The 20676-nt window shown below is 46.5% G+C and overlaps 1 protein-coding gene across 9 annotated transcripts in view; it reads right to left on the reverse strand.

The window, feature by feature from the left end:
- Nucleotides 1-20676, reverse strand: part of PXK (PX domain containing serine/threonine kinase like) — an 80362-nt gene that overhangs the window by 8112 nt on the left and 51574 nt on the right. For 5 of the 9 annotated variants that reach the window (XM_065933375.1, XM_065933369.1, XM_065933367.1 and 2 more), the window contains 8 exons: nucleotides 20370-20531; nucleotides 19862-19979; nucleotides 18114-18192; nucleotides 15677-15725; nucleotides 10191-10268; nucleotides 9573-9659; nucleotides 9057-9126; nucleotides 5835-5897 (listed from right to left, as the gene is read on the reverse strand). In XM_065933375.1, coding sequence (XP_065789447.1) covers nucleotides 5835-5897; nucleotides 9057-9126; nucleotides 9573-9659; nucleotides 10191-10268; nucleotides 15677-15725; nucleotides 18114-18192; nucleotides 19862-19979; nucleotides 20370-20531 — 706 coding nt within the window. The remainder of the gene's footprint in view (nucleotides 1-5834; nucleotides 5898-9056; nucleotides 9127-9572; nucleotides 9660-10190; nucleotides 10269-15676; nucleotides 15726-18113; nucleotides 18193-19861; nucleotides 19980-20369; nucleotides 20532-20676) is intronic. The other 4 variants (XM_065933376.1, XM_065933370.1, XM_065933368.1 and 1 more) reach the window with 1 other exon arrangement.

Below are 20676 nucleotides of genomic sequence, written 5' to 3' on the forward strand. Positions count from 1 at the left end.
ATCTGCATGTAAATCAGGAACTTCTAAACCACTCAGCTCCATGAATACAGAGTGTAAACACTAGCTGGTGACACTGACCCAGAGATGAGTCAGGATAAAGTATCTCAAAGTTCTTTAAGAATGACCTTCTAGAGGCAGGAAACATACACTTTAGAAAAAAGAAAGAGCTAGCAATGTTCTCACTGGAAAAAAATAAAAAACTTTAGAGAATTCCACCTTACCCAATAGAACTGCCAACAAACTTAAGGAAATCTTTCTACTCTTTCTCCCATCAATCTGGTAAGGATTTCAAGAAAAGGCCCTGGGCAGGGAGGTTCAGAGAGAAACAGGAGAGGCCCCAGTCCTTACACAAATGCTGGAAAGAACTCAGGAGAGTAAGACTCCTTTGCTTAGAAACACTTGTCTCTTCTGCCCTGTCCTGAAAGTAACTGAGCTTAAAACCACCCTTAGTTACCACAAATGCTTTTAAAACTGATGATTTCAGGAAGAAAGTCAATGCTGTCAAACTGATCTTGCCTAAATTGATCTATTGCTGAGCAAACTGCCAGGGGTGAGGCCACAGTGGCTTTATGTATGTAGGTGTGTGTGTGCTCAGCTGGGTCCGATTCTTTATGACCCCGTGGACTGTAGCCCGCCAGGCTCCTTTGTCCATGGAATTCCCCAGGCAAGAATACCGGAGTGGGTTGCCATTTCCTTCTTCAGGGGATCTTCTTGACCCAGGGATTCAACCCATGTCTCCTGTATCTCCTGCATTACAGGCGGATTGTTTACCCGCTAAGCCACTGGTATAAATGATGTTATTTTCCAGCAAACAATGGGTTTAGAGGATGCTTGATTAGAAAGAACTGAGATGGTCTCCTCTAACCCCCTCCCTTTTGCCTTTTTAACCCAAAAGAATCCTCCTGTCAAGAAGGAGACTAGAGTTCGATCCCTGGGTTGGGAAGATCCCCTGGAGAAGGAAGTGGCAACCCGCTCCAGTATTCTTGCCTGAGAAATCCCCCGCACTGAGACGCCTGACGGGCTGCAGTCCATGGGGTCAGAGTCAGACGTGCCTTAGCAAATAAATAACAACAACCCAAACCCAAACCCAGAAGACTTATTCAGGTCTCCCAGGTGCTGTTCTAACCTCCTAGGCCCGGACTCTCTGGCTCCTCATAGTATGTCCACTGACAGGCACTGCTGCTATCCTTGTTTACAAACGGGAAGCTGATGTGAAAGCTCTGCCTCTCTGTACACCAGGGCTAAATCAAACTAAATCAAACCTCTCTGGGTCAAAGCAGAAAAGGACAGCTTTATTAGTTAGCCAGGCACAGGTAACACAGGGGGCTCCTGCTTTGAAAAACTCTACCCCCAGGGGATTTGGTGAGGGGTTTTGTAACAAGAGTCTAAGGGTGGGGTCCTGACAAGATTAAGGTGTGTGCAGGGCTTAATCTTGTCTCAGCAGGTTTCTGGATGCTCCTCCCTTGATTAGCTACTCTACCCTTTGAAATTCAGGGAAAGTCACGAGGCTGGAGTCCCGTCTACAAGAAACTAGGGACAAAAGGGCCTCCATGCCCAGGAGCCCTATGGGGCCTCAGGTGATTCTGAAATCTGAAGCCCAGGGAGGTCAAGTGTTTTCTCCAAGGTTCTATCTAGAACTACAGAGTGGTGACCCTCAAGTTTAGGTTCTGCAGGCCAAGATGTAGATCTCAAGGGCTCCCGCATGGAGCTGTGTTTGAGATGCTACCTTCAGCAGGAACTCCTTTTCAATGCTAGCCCTTGAAAATGAAGACTTTTCCTTCATTTCTTGAGAAAATCGCATATTATCATAAAGCCAGAAGATATTAATACTATGCTTGACTTAGTTCCCAGATAAAGCATAAATGTGGCCTAGAAGTAAAGACATAAATTGGAGTAAATTGTGATTCCAGCAATAAGACAGGGAGCGTGCAGAGAGGCAGCAAGAGAGATGAGCCCAGTGAGAAGCCTGGCCGCCTGTCCTGAAGGGAAAGGACCAGTCTAAGTGAGGGCTGCACAGGCGGCGAGTAGGCTGAAAGCCTTGCCCTCACCCAGTTCAGTTCAGTTCAGTTCAGTCGCTCAGTCATGTCCGACTCTCTATGATCCCATGGACTGCAGCACGCCAGGCTTCCCTGTCCATCACCAATACCCAGAGCTTGCTTAAACTCATGTACATCGGGTCGGTGATGCCATCCAACCATCTCATCCTCTGTTGTCCCCTTCTCCTCACACCTTCAATCTTTCCCAGCATCAGGGTCTTTTCAAATGAGTCAGTTCTTCACATCAGGTGGCCAAAGTATTGGAGCTTCAGCTTCAGCATCAGTCCTTCCAATGAATATTCAGGACTGATTTCCTTCAGGATGGACTGGTTAGATTTCCTTGCAGTCCAAAGGACTCTCAAGAGTCTTCTCCAACGCCACAGTTCAAAAGCATCAATTCTTCGACGATTAGCTTGTTTATGGTCCAACTCTCACATCCATATATGACCACTGGAAAAACCATAGCCTTGACTAGACAGACCTTTGTCAGCAAAGTAACAAAGTGCCTGCTTTTTAATACACTGTCTAGGTTGGTCATAGCTTTTCTTCCAAGGAGCAAGCGTCTTTTAATTTCATGGCTGCAGTCACCATCTGCAGTGATTTTGGAGCCCAAGAAAATAAAGTCTGCTCACTGTTTCCACTGTTTCCCCATCTACTTGCCATGATGGGACAAGATGCTATGATTTTAGTTTTTTAGATGTTGAGTTTTAACCCAGCTTTTTTACTCTCCTCTTTCACTTTCATCAAGAGGCTCTTTAGTTCTTCTTCACTTTCTGCCATAAGGGTGGTATCATCTGTGTATCTGAGGTTATTGGTATTTCTCCCAGCAACCTTGATCCCAGCTTGTGCTTCATCCAGCCCATATTTTGCATGATGTACTCTGCATGTAAGTTAAATAAGCAGGGTGACAATATACAGCCCATCTTTGCATGAAATGTTCCCTTGGTATCTCTAATTTTCTTGAAGAAATCTCTAATTTTCTTGAAGAGATCTCTAATCTTTCCCATTCTATTGTTTTCCTCTATTTCTTTGGATTGGTCACTTAGGAAGGCGTTCTTATCTCTTTCTGCTATTCTTTGGAAGTTTGAACTCAGATGGATAACTCTTTCCTTTTTCTCCTTTGCCTTTAGCTTCTCTTCCTTTCTCAGCTATTTGTAAGGCTTCCTCAGACAACCACTTTGCCTTTTTGCATTTCTTTTTGTTGGGGTTGGTCTTGATCACTGCCGCCTGTATAATATCACCTCTGTCCATAGTTCTTCAGGCACTCTGTCTATCAGATCTAATCCCTTGAATCTATTTCTCACTTCCACTGTAAAATTGTAAAGGATTTGATTTAGGTCATACCTGAAACGTCTAGTGGTTTTCCCTACTTTCTTCAATTTGTCTGAATTTTGCAATAAGGAGTTCATGATCTGAGCCACAGTCAGCTCCCAGTTTTGTTTCTGCGTATAGAGTTTCTCCATCTTCCCTAGGATTTGTGGAGCATTCCCCATAGGAATGGTAGCATGACGGTACCACCTGTGAGGCCTTGCACAGTACAGAAGTTCGAGATGCTGCTTTGTTGGTAGTTTTTTTAGGAGGAGATTCTCTATTTAAGAAGAACTATTGGGGGAGGAAATTACCACGGGTGGGACCTGAGGAAAGCATTTGCTTGATCAGTGTCTATCATTCTGGAGCTCCTGAGAGGTGCCGGCAATGCCAGGCCAATCAGTGGGGCCTTGTCTGCGTGCTCATCTCTGTGACCCTGGATTTATTAGCACAGTGCCAGGCATACTGCAGGCTCTGGATAAATGCATCTAAAGTAGCTGAATGAATAAACTCCCTGTGGGTGGCTTGCTTGGGGCCTTAAATGCTAGGTTGATAGGCAAATGCCAGTTATTATTTTTATGAGTCGCAGTAACAATAAATGCCCAGCAGAGGTCAGAGTACAGTCTCTGGGGCTGATTCAATCATTATATCAATAAAACATTAAAGGACATAGAGGAAAAGAGAGAGCCAACACCTGCTGGCACCTCACATCTCTGCCAGGCATTGTGCTTGGGGCCTCACATGTGTTTCCCTCTGAATACATGTGACTACCCTTCAGGACACGGAACCATATTCCCGACTGTTCCCTCTCACCACAGATGAAGTTTTTTCCAACACTGACTCTAATTACAAAAGATTCCTCTTTTACTTCTCATTCTAAATGTTGCCTCATTTCATGCAAACCAGCTACTGTATCAGAACTGAGAACTCAACTGAGAACTCAGATTAGAGGATTCATCAAACATAATCCAAACAGACTAAATTCTCCAAGGTATTTAAAAATGAGAACTGGCAGGTAACTGCCCGCCTCAAATGCACACAGCAAGGTGGTCTGCACTTCTAAGCAGACACCTCACTTCTTAAAGGAGGCTTCATGGATTCTCACTATTAGTTCTCTCCTATTTCCTTAATATGTCTAAGCGGTATGAAATCAATATCCATCCTCTCATCTAGAAAATGGCTCAACGTGATCATGGGCAGTGGCTCTCCAAAACTTTCTGATCAGCCTATAGAGGTCACCGCCACAAAAGACAGAGAAGAAGTCTACTTTCTGTATGGATCAATATGTGGAGGCCTTCTTGTAAAATCTGCTGACAGAGTCGGACAGGAAATAGGATATTACGTCTCCATGAGACAGGAACTTTATTTAAAATAGACCCTGGCCCCAGAACACTCGACAGCAAACCACCAGCAACCAGCCCCCATGATCAAGACACCTGACAGCCAAATGCAAGCCCTTCAAACCAGTCCCCTTACATTTGATGGTCATCTTTTTATTTTTTTCTTTTTGGAAGGTCTGTTAGAAGCATTTGAGAGGGGTTGGGTAATGCTCTTGGTAGCTGCTGGGTGTCCCTTTAAGTCTTAATGAGTATGGTGCTGTCAACTCATAAATCAACCCCAGCCCACTCTCCCTTCCAGTGGCTGCAGAGACTCCTCCAAACACAGTCAGCAAGCTCTGAATGGTAGAACCAGTTCCTCTGACATCTAGAACATCTGGTTCAGTTAAGGAGGGAAAGGAGATACTGGTACCCCAATGCATTCATTTTTATGGGGCTTGCAAAGTCATTAGGAGAGAGATATTAGTTCCAAAAAGAAAGAAAAAAGATAGCGTTATGAGGCCACTGCACACATTTAGAGGTTATTTTTATAAGTATTCCCTGAAAAAAAAACTCTACATTTTTCAAACGAAACTCCAAGAAACCTGATTTAAGTCAGAAAAGCGAAACAAAGGTTGGCTAGCCACAGAAAAGTGGTCAGATGATGAGATGCAGAGCAGAACACAGCACAAATGGTTATCAGGAAATCAGAAGCTCAGCGGGGACTTCACTCCTAGAGGTGGGCATTTCACCAGCTGTGCTCTGTGACAAAGCCGGCAGTGTGGCTGGGCTCCCTGAGGAGAGAGTCCTGGCAGGACAGGGCCCCTGGGCAGCAGCGCAGTTGTTTTGTTCAGCCTGAGCGTATACCAAGACAGGGTCTGATGTAAGGAGCCTGCATGAGGCTTGACAGCGAAGAGAGAGAGCTGGAGGTAGGGGGTGGGTGAGTGGCCCTAAAACCAACTATTCCGTTCCCCTTGAAATCTGAGTTTGGAAATTGAGACCCCCGTTTCTCTCAAGTGACACTGCTGATCTGCACCCCCACTGGTTTCTCTGGAGGAGGATGGTCCCTTCTAACACCTCAAATATCTGAGCCAAGGTGAGAAGAGCAAGAGCCCCACACTCCTCCCCACCGGTGCAGAAGGGGAGGCAGGCAGGTCACTGCCTTGTCACTGACCTGTTGTGGAGGGCGGAGTCGGCGAGGACGGGGATGTGAGAGGTGAGCTGGCCCCAGATCCTGCTAAGAGAGAAAGCAGAGAAAACCCTCATGGGGACCAAAGAAAGACATCTGGAATGTGGCCTGAGCTGGGACCCACCACTGTCTGAGCCCCTGCACTTGGCTCACGTGTGGACGTGGCGGGGACAGGCAGGCAGGACAGAGTTCGGGGACTGGACCCGTGACTGCAGGCGTCCACCCCAGTGCAGGGCGCATTTCCTCCCCCAGGCCTCGCTGCCTCCCACCGCTCCCCACAGCCTGCTTGGTTTGAAATCAACTTTGTGGCATCCAACAGCTTATGCAATCGGCTACAGTCTCTCGTGTGGACCCAACCCCTCTTCCTGGGTAATGAATGGCAAATGACAGAGCCACAGCAGAACTGGTGACGGAGGGGCGCAGGCCAGCGTGGTGGAGGCCTCTCCAACGGAAGCAAGAGGTCTCCAGCGCATCCACCCGGCAATGCTCCCTGCCAAGTGCCATTTTACCAGCAGGCGCACTGAAGTGGATGGGATCGGCCTCTTCAGTGTGGATTTCCCAGGCTTTTTCTTACCTGAAGTTCAGCAAATACCCTTATTTACATTAAAATAAGGTGCATATCCCCATAGATTGTATGCTTTTCCTGGACCTAGTAACACTGTTATATTTCAAATACTCCCAAATTCCCCAGCATCACTTCCGCTGCTCAGAAATCCCCAGAATACACCCTCCTGACTTAACCTGGAAGTAGCCCAGTGAGCAGAGACTAGCCCACACAAGCCCCTTCCCTCACATGGAGGTCCTAGCGAAGGATTACCAGAGCTCCCTGCGGGGAGAACTGAGGCCACGCCCCTGAGAGACCACCACCTGTTCTGGGGGCACCTCCTACCACCACCTCTCCCGTCATCCACACCACACAGACACGGAGCACAAGGAGAAATGTCCTAATTAAACCACATCTCCCGCCAGCTGAATCCCTTTCCACTATTTGCAATATTCTCTCACCTCCTATAAAATATGGGAGGTGTTTTACTGAAAAAGATAACAAAATCCAGCCCACTGTGATATTACGCTGCTTGGAGTGCTAACATGGGTTTTAAAGGGGAGAAGGTTTGCATCTGTGACTCAGTGGGGTCTGGAGATGATCTATATACCTTTCTATCAACTGTTTCCTGGCTTTCCTAAACTCCTTGAGGTGGTGTCTTGGAGTCCTTAGCCTCCCATCTGGCTGCATCTGGCCTAAGTGAAGTGAAGTGAAAGTCACTCAGTCGTGTCTGATTCTTTGCGACCCCATGGACTATACAGCCCATGGAATTCTCCAGGCCAGAATACTGGACTGGGTAGCCTTTCCCTTCTCTAGGGGATCGTCCCAACCCAGGGATCGAACCCAGGTCTCCTGCAACGCAGGCAGATTCTCTACCAGCTGTGCCACAAGGGAAGCCCAAGAATACTGGAGTGAGTAGCCTAGCCCTTCTCCAGTGGATCTTCCCGACCCAGGAATCGAACAAGGGTCTCCTGCATTGCAGGTGGATTCTTTACCAACTGAGCTAGGACAGCCCTAGCTGGCATAGAGCCCTGCAAGCAGGCAGGTGGAGACGCCGCGCCAGGCTTTCTTCACAGTGCCAGTGTGACAGGCTGACTGAAGACACAAGTCTCAGGCTAATGATGAAAATGACTGGCCCATGTCCATTCCATCAACCATGAGAAAACAGACCTCCAACTCTGAAATTATGTACCAGCCACAATAGCCTCCAGCCCCTTCCTCCTCTCCCAGCCTCATCCCCAGGGAGCCAGCCCTGGTCCTCACATAGACCTCCAGGGCCTCCTTCTCTTCCCCTCTAGATCCCCGAGCCCTTCTCTGATTTGACTCTCCAAGCAGTGGTGCTGGCACAGTTCCCACCCTCCCGGAGTCTAGGATCTTCTCCCACCCCAACTCTTCCAGCTCCAGCTCTACCTACACAGCCTGCATCCTCTGGCAGCAGCCAGCCCAGCCTTTAGGTTTCACACACCCCTCACTTCTTCTCTTGCCCCTGGCAGATGTCTTCCTCACTGACATCCCTGAAAGGCTCTGAGAAGGCATGGTCTGTGAACACCGTCAATCTCCGCTCTCCCCTCCACTTCAGATGCCTCTGCCTCTTCACCTACTCCACTTGCTCCTGACACCAGGAAAGGATGCATGGGTTTTCTCCAAGGCTGAGACTGACAGCTGGGCTCTTGATCCTAACCCCGTGGCCTTCTAGCACCCTCTCACCTTGCCTCCCTCAACAATCACTCTGTCTTTTGCATCTTCAGTTTCTCTGTCTCTACTGGGTCCTTATCCTGACTGGAAGTATGTGCAACTATCCCTCAACCTAAAGAAACAAAAAACCATCCCCTTCCTTTGGCCTCCAGGGCCGAGGCAAAGCTGCCCCTATGAGGTTGAAACCTTCCTTTCTCCATGTGGAACTCCACTTCACAGACTCAAAAGGCAGAAGAACTGCAAGGTCCCAGGGGGTCACTTGATCTGATGTCCTGAGATGGGGACATGAAGGCCCAAAGCCAGCCAGGCAGGGCAGGGACAGTGCTGTCTATGCCTTCCTCGCCCTTCTGGAATGTTGCCTTTTGCGATCCCCGCACACTGGGGAGACCATTCCTTAATGGAGGAAGGCGCGCCCTTGGGCCACGTGGGGACCGAGCAGAGGGCAGGGTTTAGGGCCATTTCAGTTAGTGTAGCCTCTCCTGATAAGCAGGAGGCCTTGCACTGCATTATTGGGTGGGGTTTTATTCCAGGGCTGATGCTCATCTTTGACAGATCGAGTCCTGCCATTGGTGAAGAGACTCGTCGCCCATTAAGCTCTGGGGTCCCTTCTAGTACATGAATCCTGTGAGACTTTGAATGCTATGGCAACTTTTACCTGGGAACAGAACTCTTTTGTTTCCTGCATTTGTCACCACACTGCCTAGTAGAACCCAGAGAGACTTTTTTTTTAACTTTTTATTTAATATTGGGGTATAGCCAAATTAACAATGTTATAAAAGTTTCAGGTGGACAGCAAAGGGACTCAGCCATACATACACGGTTCTCCCCCAATCTCCCCTCCCATCCAGGCTGCCACAAAGCATTGAGCACAGTTCCCTGTGCTATATACAGTAAGAAGAACCCAAGAACCTCGACTCCTGGCCCTAATCTTTGGGACCCATGCCCCACTATAACCTATAATCAGTTACCTGAATTATTGGAGTTGCTGTATTTTGCTGAATGCTCTTCACTATTTTCAACAGCAGATCGTTTTGACTTCTTTTAAAAAAAAAGAAAGAAAGGTGGTAGGACACAAAGAATGAACATACCAGAATAAAAACATTTTCTAGGCACAGAGTTATAAACTAGCTATACACAAGGTCACATTGAACCTCATAATAGGGAAGAAGCCACAAGCCAAAACTAAAGGGAGAAATAAAAACCAAGAATGCTGAGTTTACAATCTCAGGCCAACCCTTCCCCACAATTATAGTAAGGCCATCATCAGCCCAGCAAGCCAGGGAATTCTACGGTCCATTTCTCTGCTGACACTATTATATGGTTTTTGTTGAGAAGCAGCTAACCAGCCATCTATAAAGTTTTAGCTTTCAGAAAGATATAGCACAGAGATCTGTTAAGAACTAAACGCACATCACTGACCTAGAACTTTCTTCACATGGAGTCAAGCATTCACAAGAAAGGATTCACAGAGACAACAGGCTTACCTTTCGAGCTAAAATCTTCCTCTTTTTCCTTTCTTCTTCAGATCCATGGTGAGACTGAGCTCTCGTCAGTCTTCGATGCTGGTGGATCTTTAAGAGAACACAGTTCACCACAAATGTAAGCATATCCTACGCTAATAAAAATTTCTACCATGTTTTGCCAAATCAAATTATCTGGATGAAAATGCTTTCTGTGCTCAGCCTCTGCCTCCACACTGGGTCTGGATGTCGGGAAGAAGAGTATGCCAGCAGGTGAAGACTGTTCCCTATCCACCCCCAGGTCCTTACCTGCCTTTTCCTCTCTTAGAGAAAATGAGTGTGGCCCCCAGAACCATCAGAGTATGAAACATGGATGACCCCCCACCCACCCAATCTGCCCTGATCATAGTGACCATCCTTTGTGAACACATTTCTTTCTGCCACAGGCTGAGCTCCCTGCAGGTAGGACTGTTTAGTATTCAGTTGTCTCATAGCACTGAACATGGAGCCTGGTCCAGAGCAAGTATGCAAGACATGTTTATGGAATGAACGATCAGTTAAAAGTAAATCACTGCGATCACCACAGCAGAGGATGGGGATGCTAAAACACCAAAAGGCAAAGAGGAACTATTAGCAGTTTACCTGTTTCTGTTCTTCAATCAGTCTCTTTTCTATACATTCTTTGGCAATTCTCAATGCCTCTTTTAACTTTGTGGGGATCTGAAAAAAGAGAAAGTACATAATCTATAGAGGAAACTGGCCGGAGGTTCTCTCGAGTCGTGGTTTGAACAAAGAAATGGTTGCTCATCAAAGAGAATTCCTGGAAGGAAATCACTTACAAGCTGTCCACTTCACTCCTATCCTGCCCACTTTTGCTATCCCCAACCCACTCACCTCATTAGCATTTTTTCAACAAGAAGTACATTACCAAGTGAACACATAAACATGATGGATATTTCAAGCATGTCAGTTCTCAAGGGACCCCAAATTACCACAACGATCTTGAAAAAGAAAGTTGGAACCTAAGGCCTCACACTCCCTGATTTCAAAAATCTATTGCAAAGCTATAGAAAAGAGTGTGATACTGGCATAAAGACAAATAGACCTATGGAACAAAGAGACAGCCTAGAAGATGACGCTGTTAAAGTGCTACACTCAATATGCAAGCAAATGTGGAAAACTCAGCATTGGCTACAGGACTGGAAAAGGTCAGTTTTCATTTCAATCCCAAAGGAGGGCAATGCCCAAGAACGTTCAAAGTACTGCACAACTGTGCTCATTTCAAGTGCCAGTAAGGTTATTCTCAAAATCCTTCAAGTTGGGCGTTAGTAGCACATGAACCCAGAACTTCCAGAAAAGGCAAAGGAACCAGAGATCAAATTGCCAACATTTGTTGGATTATAGAAAAAGCAAGGGAATGCCAGAAAAACATCTGCTTCTGCCTCATTGATTACACTAAAGCCTTTGACTGTGTGGATCACAACAAAAGTTGGAAAATTCTTCAAGAGATGAGAACACCAGTTCATCTTACCTGAATCCTGAGAAACCTATATGGGGGTCAAGAAGCAAGAGTTACAACCAGATACAAAACAATGGACTGGTTCAAAATTGGGAAAGGAGTACAACAAAGCTGTATAATGTCACCCTGCTTATTTTAACTTACATGCAGAGTACATCATGTGAAATGCCAGGCTGGACTAATCACAAGCTGGAATCAAGATTGCCAGAAGAAATATCAACAATCTCAGATATGTAGATAATACCACTCTAATGGCAAAAATGAAGAGGAACTAAAGAGCCTCTAGAGGAGAGTGAAAAAGGAGAATGAAAAAGCAGGCTTAAAATTCAACATTCAAAAAACTAAGATCATGGCATCCTGTCCCATCACTTTATGGCAAACAGAAGAGGAAAAAGTTGAAGAAGTGACAGATTTTTTTTCTTGGGCTCCAAAATCACTGTGGATGGTGACTGCAGCCAGGAAATTAAAAGACACCTGCTCCTTGGAAGGAAAGCTATGACAAACCTAGACAGTGTATTAAAAAGCAGAGACATCACTTTGCCAACAAAGGTAAATATAGAGTCAAAGCCATGGTTTTTCCAGTAGTCATGTACAGATATGAGAGTTGGACCATAAAGACGGCTGAGTGCCAGACAACTGACACTTTCAAATTGCAGTGCTGAAGACGCTGAGAGCCGTTTGGCCTGCAAGATCAAACAAGTCAATCCTAAAAGAAATCAAACCTGAATATGCAATGGAAGGACTGATGGTGAAGCTGAAGCTCCCAATACTTTGGCCACCTGATGCAAAGGGGCGACTTACTGGAAAAGACCCTGAAGCTGGGAAAGATTGAGGTCAGGAGGAAACGGGGGCAACAGAGGATAAGATGGTTGGTTGGCACCACCAACTCAATGGACATGAATTTGAGCAAACTCCAGGAGATAGTGAAGGACAGAGGAACTTGGCATGCTGCAGTCCATGGGGTTGCAGAGTCAGACATGACTTAGTTACTGAACAAGAACAACAAATTCTAAAAATTTAACTTTAAAAAAGCTTTGAGTAGGTAATATGCAGTGATATGGTTCAAAACTCAGTAGGCATAAAAAGGGTATATCCACAGAAAAAAGCACCCCACCTAGTTCCCCTCCACGGAGACAACCAACACCACCAGTCTCTTGTGTATATTTCCAGAAAGAAAACAGACACACAAGAGATTAACATGGTTTTTAAGATCACAGTATCTTTATCACAGACACTCTGGCTTGCGGGAAGAACAAGGGCTAATGATAACCCCTGGGCTGGACTACTAGACTTGAGGAGAGTATATTTACAAGGCTGAATGCATTTCCTGAAGAGCTTCAGTAAAAAAGACATGAATTCCAAAGTTTTTCTTTCACTCCAACTTCAGATCCAAAGAAGCTATTCTTTCTGCTGTGTGCTGTTCTTAGTCGCTCAGTAGTGTCTGACTATTTGTGATCCCATAGACTGCAGCCCACCAGGCTCCTCTGTCCCTGGGGATTCTTCAGACAAGAATACTAGTGTGGGTAGCCATGCCCTCGTCCAGGGGATCTTTCCACTTAGGGATCAAATCCAGGTCTCCTGCACTATAGGCAGATTCTTTACCATCTGAGCCACCAGGGAAGCCCCCTCTAACTGGCAAAATAGGACAGAAGAAAGACTCTCCCTTGCCTATAAAATTTTTAGACACCACCCTGTTTGGGGTTTTCTTTCTTTTTTACCAGTAAATTTAATTTCATTCTAAGATTATGGGTTTGTGGGGACTGTAGAAAGGAGAAAGAGAATTATCCTTCATTCTACCACCCAATGAAGGGTAATTCTCTTTCTTGATGAAAGTGAAAAAGGGGAGTGGAAAAGTTGGCTTAAAGCTCAACATTCAGAAAACGAAGATCATGGCATCCGGTCCCATCACTTCATGGCAAATAGATAGGGAAACAGTGATTGACTTTATTTTTCTGGGCTCCAAAATCACTGCAGATGGTGATTGCAGCCATGAAATTAGAAGACACTTACTCCTTGGAAGGAAAGTTATGACCAACCTAGACAGCATAAAGCAGAGACATTACTTTGCCAACAAAGGTCCGTCTAGTCAAGGCTATGGTTTTTCTAGTGGTCATGTATGTGAGAGTTGGACTATAAAGAGAGCTGAGCACAGAAGATACTTTTGAACTGTGGTGCTGGAGAAGCCTCTTGAGAGTCCCTTGAACTGCAAGGAGATCCAACCAGTCAATCCTAAAGGAGATCAGTCCTGGGTGTTCATTGGAAGGACTGATGTTGAAGCTGAAACTCCAATACTTTGGCCACCTGATGCGAAGAGCTGACGCATTTGAAAAGACTCTGATGCTGGGAAAGATTGAGGGCAGGAGGAGAAGGGGACGACAGAGGATGAGATGGTTGGATGACATCACCGACTCAATGGACATGGGTTTGGGTAGACTCTGGGAGTTGGTGATGGACAGGGAGGCCTGGCATGCTGCAGTTCATGGGGTCGCAAAGAGTTGGACACAACTGAGCATCTGAACTGAACTGAACTACCACCCAAAGGTCTTCCTTTGGCTCACACTGGTAAAGAATCTGCCTGCAATGCAGGAGATGCAGGAGACACAGCCTCAATCCCTGGGTCAGGAAGATCCTCTGGAGAAGGAAGTAGCAACCCACTCCAGTATTCTTGCGTTGGAAATCCCATGGACAGAGGGGTCTAGAGAGCTCCAGTCCAAATGGTTGCAAAGAGTCAGACATGACTGAGCACACTCACAACACACTACTATCCACAACAATGCTAAAAGTGAGCGCTGAGGGGGGCCCGGCCTGTTCTAGGTGTCCTGGATCATCTCAGGAGTCCACTGGCAGCAGTCAGGTTTTACTCACCAACGCTACATGAGTAAACACAGACCTGTTAGGGGAAGCACACTGATTGAAACCGCCCACCCTGGCCAGGCACCATAGTAACCATTTGCATGAGTTGTTTTATGACAGGAGATCCTGATAAGGAATACGGAACTAATAAGCCTCCACCAGCCAGAAGAGTTCGGGAAAGGTTGAGAGGAGACACTGCCTGTCCGTCCACTTCCCAGAATCCCTCTCGCTGGCATCCATCTTGGCTGAGCGATGCGTGCGCCACCAGGAAAGACTGAATTAGAATGATTGGCCAGGGACCACCCGGAAACTAGTCCCATCACCATAAAACTCAAGACTGCGAGCCACGTGGCAGAGCAGTTCTCCTGGGTTCCCTCACCCTCCTGCTCTCCACCCGGGTGTCCTTTCCCAATAAAACCCCTTGCTTTGTCAGCACATGTGTCTCCTCGGACAATTCATTTCTGAGTGTTAGACAAGAGCCCCGTTTTGGGCCCTGGAAGGGGTTCCCCTTCCTGCAACAGACCCACAGAACAGGTTTTTGCCCCTACATCAGTGGCTTTCAAATGGGGGTGATCTTGCCCTCCTCCCCTCTCTAGCTAGGGGACAGCTGGCAACGTCTGGAGACAGTTTTGATTGCCACACAATGTGGGGGTGGAAAGGGAGCACCACTCCCCTCTGGTGGGGTCACAGGCCAGGGTGCCGCTCAACATCCCACAATGCACAGCGCAGCCCCAGCAGTAAAGAACGACCTGGTCCAAAGAGTCAAATGTCGTGGAACCTTTGGGAGGTGATTAGAGGCTATCAACAAAGCAAAGTAAGGCATCGACTTGGTTTAGGGGCGCTCTAAAGCTCCTGCTGTGTCCACAACACTGCATAGCATGGCTACTTCCCAGGATACTTGCTTCCAGTCCTTATTCTAGACAGAAGTATTTTTTCACACTATTTTTTTTTTTTTGGCCATACCACACAGCATGTGGGATCTTAATCTCCCAGCCAGGGATCGAACCTGTGCCCCTGCATTGGAAGTGCAGACCCTTAACCAATGGACCACCAGGGAAGCCCCTACATACTGCATTTGATATTCTGCTTTCCTCCCTCAGCCCAAATAATAATCACTTTCCATGCTACTAGAATGTCTTTGTAAATTTCAATTTCATTAGATAAAACACACTCAATCCACATACTATAAATTATTAAACTACTTCAAGATTGTAAAACATTTATATTTTCAATTTTTCTTTATGTAAAACGAAGAATGTTGCTGGCCATTCCTGTTCCTCAAGGATTAAGCTGCAACCACTGCAACTGCTCACCCCTGGGGGTTGGGGGTGTAAGAACTCAGGGTGGAGAAAAACAGGAAAGCAGACCCTAGAGAGTTAAGATGCACACCTAAGGAAAATTTTCAGTGACCCCAGATTCCTGCATCATTCATACAAAAAGTGATTAAAATCATCAACTGGAGATGTCTGTCTTTTGTGATTAGCAGCAATCTTTTTATGCTTGACAAGTGGTTCTTCCAGCAAAAAGTTCATATATATCCTGACTGCTCCCCTGCCTCTTCACAGTCGTTCCTTAGAGCTGTGAGAGAGGCTGTCCAACTACTGTCCTCACTTAGGTCCCCCCAAATCGATAAAAGCATGTGTTTTCCCACTCCACATCTATTATAAATACCGTATCTTCTCTTTATTGAATAAAAAACTAACTTTCCAAGAAAACATTCATGACACAAACCAAGAAATGATATAATTTGTTTTACCTTAAACTGTGGCTTTTCAGAAGTTGTGAGGAGAACATCACTGAATAATCTGTAAAGAAAAGAAACAGAAATATCTTTCTTAATTAAGGTGTACTTTCAGAACAGAACCAGAGCAGAATGAGACATTTTTAGCCCATAAGTCCCCCCCAGCCCCGGTCCAACCTACCACCTCAGGTTTATCAATAAACTCAAAGGAGTTTCCAGGCCACCACAGTGACCTCCTGGAACCCCAACTCCCCATTATTTCCGAGCTCAGCAGGAGGGCTGGGTCAGCTTTGTAGGGGAAGCGACTTCCCCACTGAGGGGCAACAGTCTTCCCACGTAAATTAATTCGCATTTTGAAAAGAAATTTGCAAGTTACTTATTATGGTTATGAAAAGTCAAACTGTTAGTCACTCAGACTTGTCCCTACTCTGTGGCTTCATGGACTATAGTCCACCAGGCTCCTCTGCGCAACATGGGATTTCCCAGGCAAAAATACTGGAATGGGTTGCCATTTCCTTCCAAGCCCGAGGCCCCAGGACTGCAGGCAGATTCTTTATCCCTGAGCCACCACAGAAGCCCATTATTTATATTATACTGCAATTAATATATGCAGCAGATATTTCTAAACAGAATGATTGATTTTCCTTTTTTTTTGTCCCAAAGGAGGATAAAATTTATTCTAAAGCTCAATATAATAAAAATATGCGAGTAAGTAACACGGAATTGCTTTGATTGGAATCCAACAAGAGAAAATAATCTTCTTTAAAGGAAAAGCCGTGCTTCTCATGCTCTCTCAAGAAGAAATAGCAGCTTTTGGAGAATATCAATTCTCTCCTTGAAAGTATGCTATTAAAAAGAATAGTGTGAGGAATTCTGAACTGTTCTGACTAGTTGTTTGGGCACTGCCCAAATGGTTCTGCATAAGTCTTTCCTTGAACTGTCCCCCCTTTTGAAAAAGGGTAACTACATCTCAAGTAGAAGAGACAGGGTTAACTTTTCCCCACAGCGCTCCCTGGGCGGCCTAGAGGTGGACACAAAACTCTCCCCTTCAAGGCCAAGGGGTTGACTTACTTCCCAGACAACACGTTTTTAACTAAGCAGAATTCACACCTCGCCAAATGCTATCCCAGGCTGAAGCCCACAGGGTAGAAAGACTTGAGTGAAGAAAAAAAAAAAAATTGGATTTGCTTTAGAACTGGAAGGCTGGGAGGAAAATGTAAGTACTTCGGAGCAGGGGGTGCAAATACAAACCCAAGTAAACTGACATGGATAGAGGCTGTTTCCTAACTACAAAGGCATGTGTTCTATAAGTGAATGGTGAAAATGACTAAATAATTTTCCCACATTTGCACTGTTGCTGATTGTGCCTGGTTTGCAGAGGGATGCTCCAGCGTCAGTGAAACACTGAAAAGTCACATTCACGGGGCAGGGGCTTGGCTGCTCTGTACAGCGCATCCTCCCCAGGCCTCAGACTGGGACAGACCCCCTGGGACACCGGAATCTGAAGTTACACTGCCTCCCCTGAACTTGGGTTGTATGTACTTCAAACTGTCCTTCCTCATTTCCTCACATAATTGTCTCCTGGATACATCTGCTCACAGAGCACTGGGTACATCTCAGAGCACAAAATTGAAGCTGCGTAAATAGCACTTAGTAAGCACTTCTTAAGTAACTGGGCCTGTACTAGGAATCATCTCAATAAATTCTCCCACCAGCCCTCTGAGGTGGAGACTACTATTATCCCCCATTATAGAGGAGGAAACTCAGCTTCCAGAGGTTAGGAAACCTGCCCAAGGCCACCTGGACAAAGCGCTAAAGCTGTGCCCACACCCAGGTCTGTCTAAACTCAGACACACGCTTCTGAACTATCCTGCTGCCTTTCCATGAAGGAACAGAACATGCACCTTAAGAAAAGACCCCAAAGCACTATCTGACCTGCCTCATTTGACCATTCATCTCTAAGCCCCAGCACAGGGCCTGGTACATGTCAGACATCAGATATACGCTACCCAGTGAGGGGGTGAATAAACGCGTGCAGGGGAGGCCGAAGCCAGGCAGCCCTCCTCCTGGAGGCCAGACCCTGCCTGACCAGTGGCTATGACGCAGCCACCGCTGCGGGCACGTGATGAATGGAAACAGGGTTGCCCCTGCAGTACTTCCCAAGCAGGCGGCTGCCACGTGTCCATGTACACAATGCCAACGTGGACAGGGAGAGACATACACGAAGACACATGTGAAGACAACACGGGTGTGAAGAGACAGCAGTCAGACTACGGTGCACAGGGGTCACGAGCAAAGGTCAGGATGCCACGTGGCAAGTGACCACTGGCAAGCAGCCCACGGAGACTCTATGGGGACCGCAGATGAGTCTCTATGGGACTGGACACTTGGGCCAGTGGTCCGGGCTCGACACGGTTAGGAAGGTTACAGCCAAGGCGTGGGATTGACTTACGGCATCTGCAAGAGCCGGGAGACGGTGGGCATGCCATTTTTACAGGCTTCACAAGACAGCGTGGACTCCAACACGGCCACTTGAAATGAACAGATACACGTTTTAGTTCCACAGAACATGCTGGCAAACCCACTTGGTGATGAAAAGTTTGACACCACTTCTCAACAACTGTCTGCGGGCTCATCAGGACAGTGTCAAAACTCTTCACGCACAGACAGATGGCATATGTGGTGGCAGGGGGTGGAGGGGGAAGGGGGTTTGCTGGAAATGCTGACAACTCCCGATGACTCAAAAAAAAAAAAAAATGGTTCAGGAACCACATGCTGACAGAAAGCTAAGTATATTGCACAGATAATTGGAGGAAGGACTCAAGATATCATTCATAAATGTGTTTGCTCCCTTAAAAGAAAAGTAAACACCACACATGAGTAAAATTCTGAACTTGAAAGACATGTCTCTGATTGCCTGCTTTTAGTCAAAACCAACATACGAAGTGCCAACTGTTGGTATCTCACCATCCAACACCTTGGATGGTGTAAACAAAAGCAGCCAGATTTTTTTTTTCATTCATAATTTGACCACTCAGAAATAACTATTATTAACATTATGCTTTTTACCCACACAAATACACACATTTAATTCTTCACATATCCAAGTGAATTCTTACTTTATGTAAAGAGATACATCCAAGGAAACTGAGGCAAACTGCTAAACTTAATATAGTACTTGGTTATACCAGAAAAAAAAAATTATCACAAATGAAAAAGACATTTCATATGGAGCAAGTTTTCACAATTATTGTTTATTACATACAGTCATCCCTCAGTCTCCTTGGGATACTGGTTCAGGAACCTCTCCTTCCCTAAAGATATCCAAATCTGCAGATGCTCAAGTCTCTTATACAAATTGGTATATAATATTTGCATACAAACTATGTACATCCTCCCACATACTTTATTTACAAAAGCAGCCAGATTTCCCTTTTTTTTTTCTTTTTACTTGCAGGTCACTGTTCAGTTTCAGCTGTTCAAACTCAACCCAAAGTAGTCTCCAGGCCTGTTCTCTGGAACCATCGCACAACACAAAACAGATGCTGGTGGAGGTTGACCCGAACGCGTGGAAGGCGTGATGTTCTAAGAGCTGCCCTGCCCCTCGCCACCCCTGCCCCAGGGGGGGTGTAAGCTGGCTGTCGAGGGGAGGAAAGGGTCCCTGGGTGACTCTGCATCAGCCCTGACATCCCTCCTTCCTACGGGAGCCCCTCAGTGGTGCTGGGAGAACTCCTGGATCCAGGGTTTCCTGCCCACCTTTCCTAGCTCTGGGCCTGGCGGGCTGTCCTCTGCCGGGTGTCCAGCCTGTGGCTGTCCTCACAGGTCCCCCTCCAGCCTTGGGATACCTCCCGACTCTGCCTGAGTCCACAAGACTGCATGCAAGTTGTCTGCTCCTAGCTTCTGCTTCTACCTCTCACTAGGTCTGGCCATACTTCTCTTCACATCCTCTTGCTTCCAAAATTCTGATGCATGTTACAGAAGGGCTCTGAGATTTCAGACAGCCTGACAAACGACGAGCGATCTGAATTTTCAGTGAAATACATTTAAGGAAGTTACTCCCGTAACTTCTACTTCCTGGTAAGACTTCCTGGCTATGGAGAACGGTAACTTCCTCTGGACCTTCCCTGAACTCTGGAAAAGGGGGTGAGAAGCTCCGAGCATGACCATGGCCCAGAAGACCCTTACAAACCCCATACTGACCCACAGCCATGGACGGTGCAGGAGGGAAGGAGTCTACAGGCACTGAGTCGGGCGGTCGTCCGTAAGTCATTTCATATAGTAAGTGGCCAAAGCAGTGGACGTCCACACTCTCCAAAGTCTGCAGAAGAAAAGACGGCAGAGAGCTTTGGCTTTGTGAATCCCTAGCTCTGGGCTTCCACTAAGAAACATGGCCCAGGGGCAACCCCATCCACAACTGGTAGTGACCACTCGAGGCCTTTTGTAACAGCTCACAACGCATCATTTTGACCAAAAGTCTTGGTCCTACCCTTCACGGTGGTGGTCAGAGGTTCTACCCCTCCTTGGCCCTACTCAACCAGCCTCAGACACAGCAGTGCCGTGGGAGAGACAGGGCCAACAGGCTGCCTGCCCCAACCATACCCACCCCTGCTTAGCACATACTTCTTACAGGGACAGATCATGCATCCTGCCACGGGGATAACTTACACCTAAAACTAAGCCTGCTGTTTCATCACTCTCACCAACTTACATTGATCTTCCTGAACTGTGAGAAATACGATCGGTAGAAGGAAGGAAGGCCCAACAAGGAATTCTCCAGGTCCAGCAGCCGGCAGGTATCCCCATCCAGCATCACGTTGGAAGCGTGAAGATGCCCATAAGGGAATCCCTTGTCATGTAGAAACTTTAGGACCTATAGAAAAGAATGTAGTGGTTATACTCCCCTCCAACTCATTTGATATGAGACAGGTTAAACTTTGCTTTTTCAGTCAACTTATTTTGAAACAAGACCAAACCGGTCACTGGAGAGATTCCTAAAGAAGTACATGTCTGTGTAT

This window comes from Muntiacus reevesi, chromosome 4 (assembly GCF_963930625.1).
Source record: "Muntiacus reevesi chromosome 4, mMunRee1.1, whole genome shotgun sequence".
NCBI classification, from domain to species: Eukaryota; Metazoa; Chordata; class Mammalia; order Artiodactyla; family Cervidae; genus Muntiacus; species Muntiacus reevesi.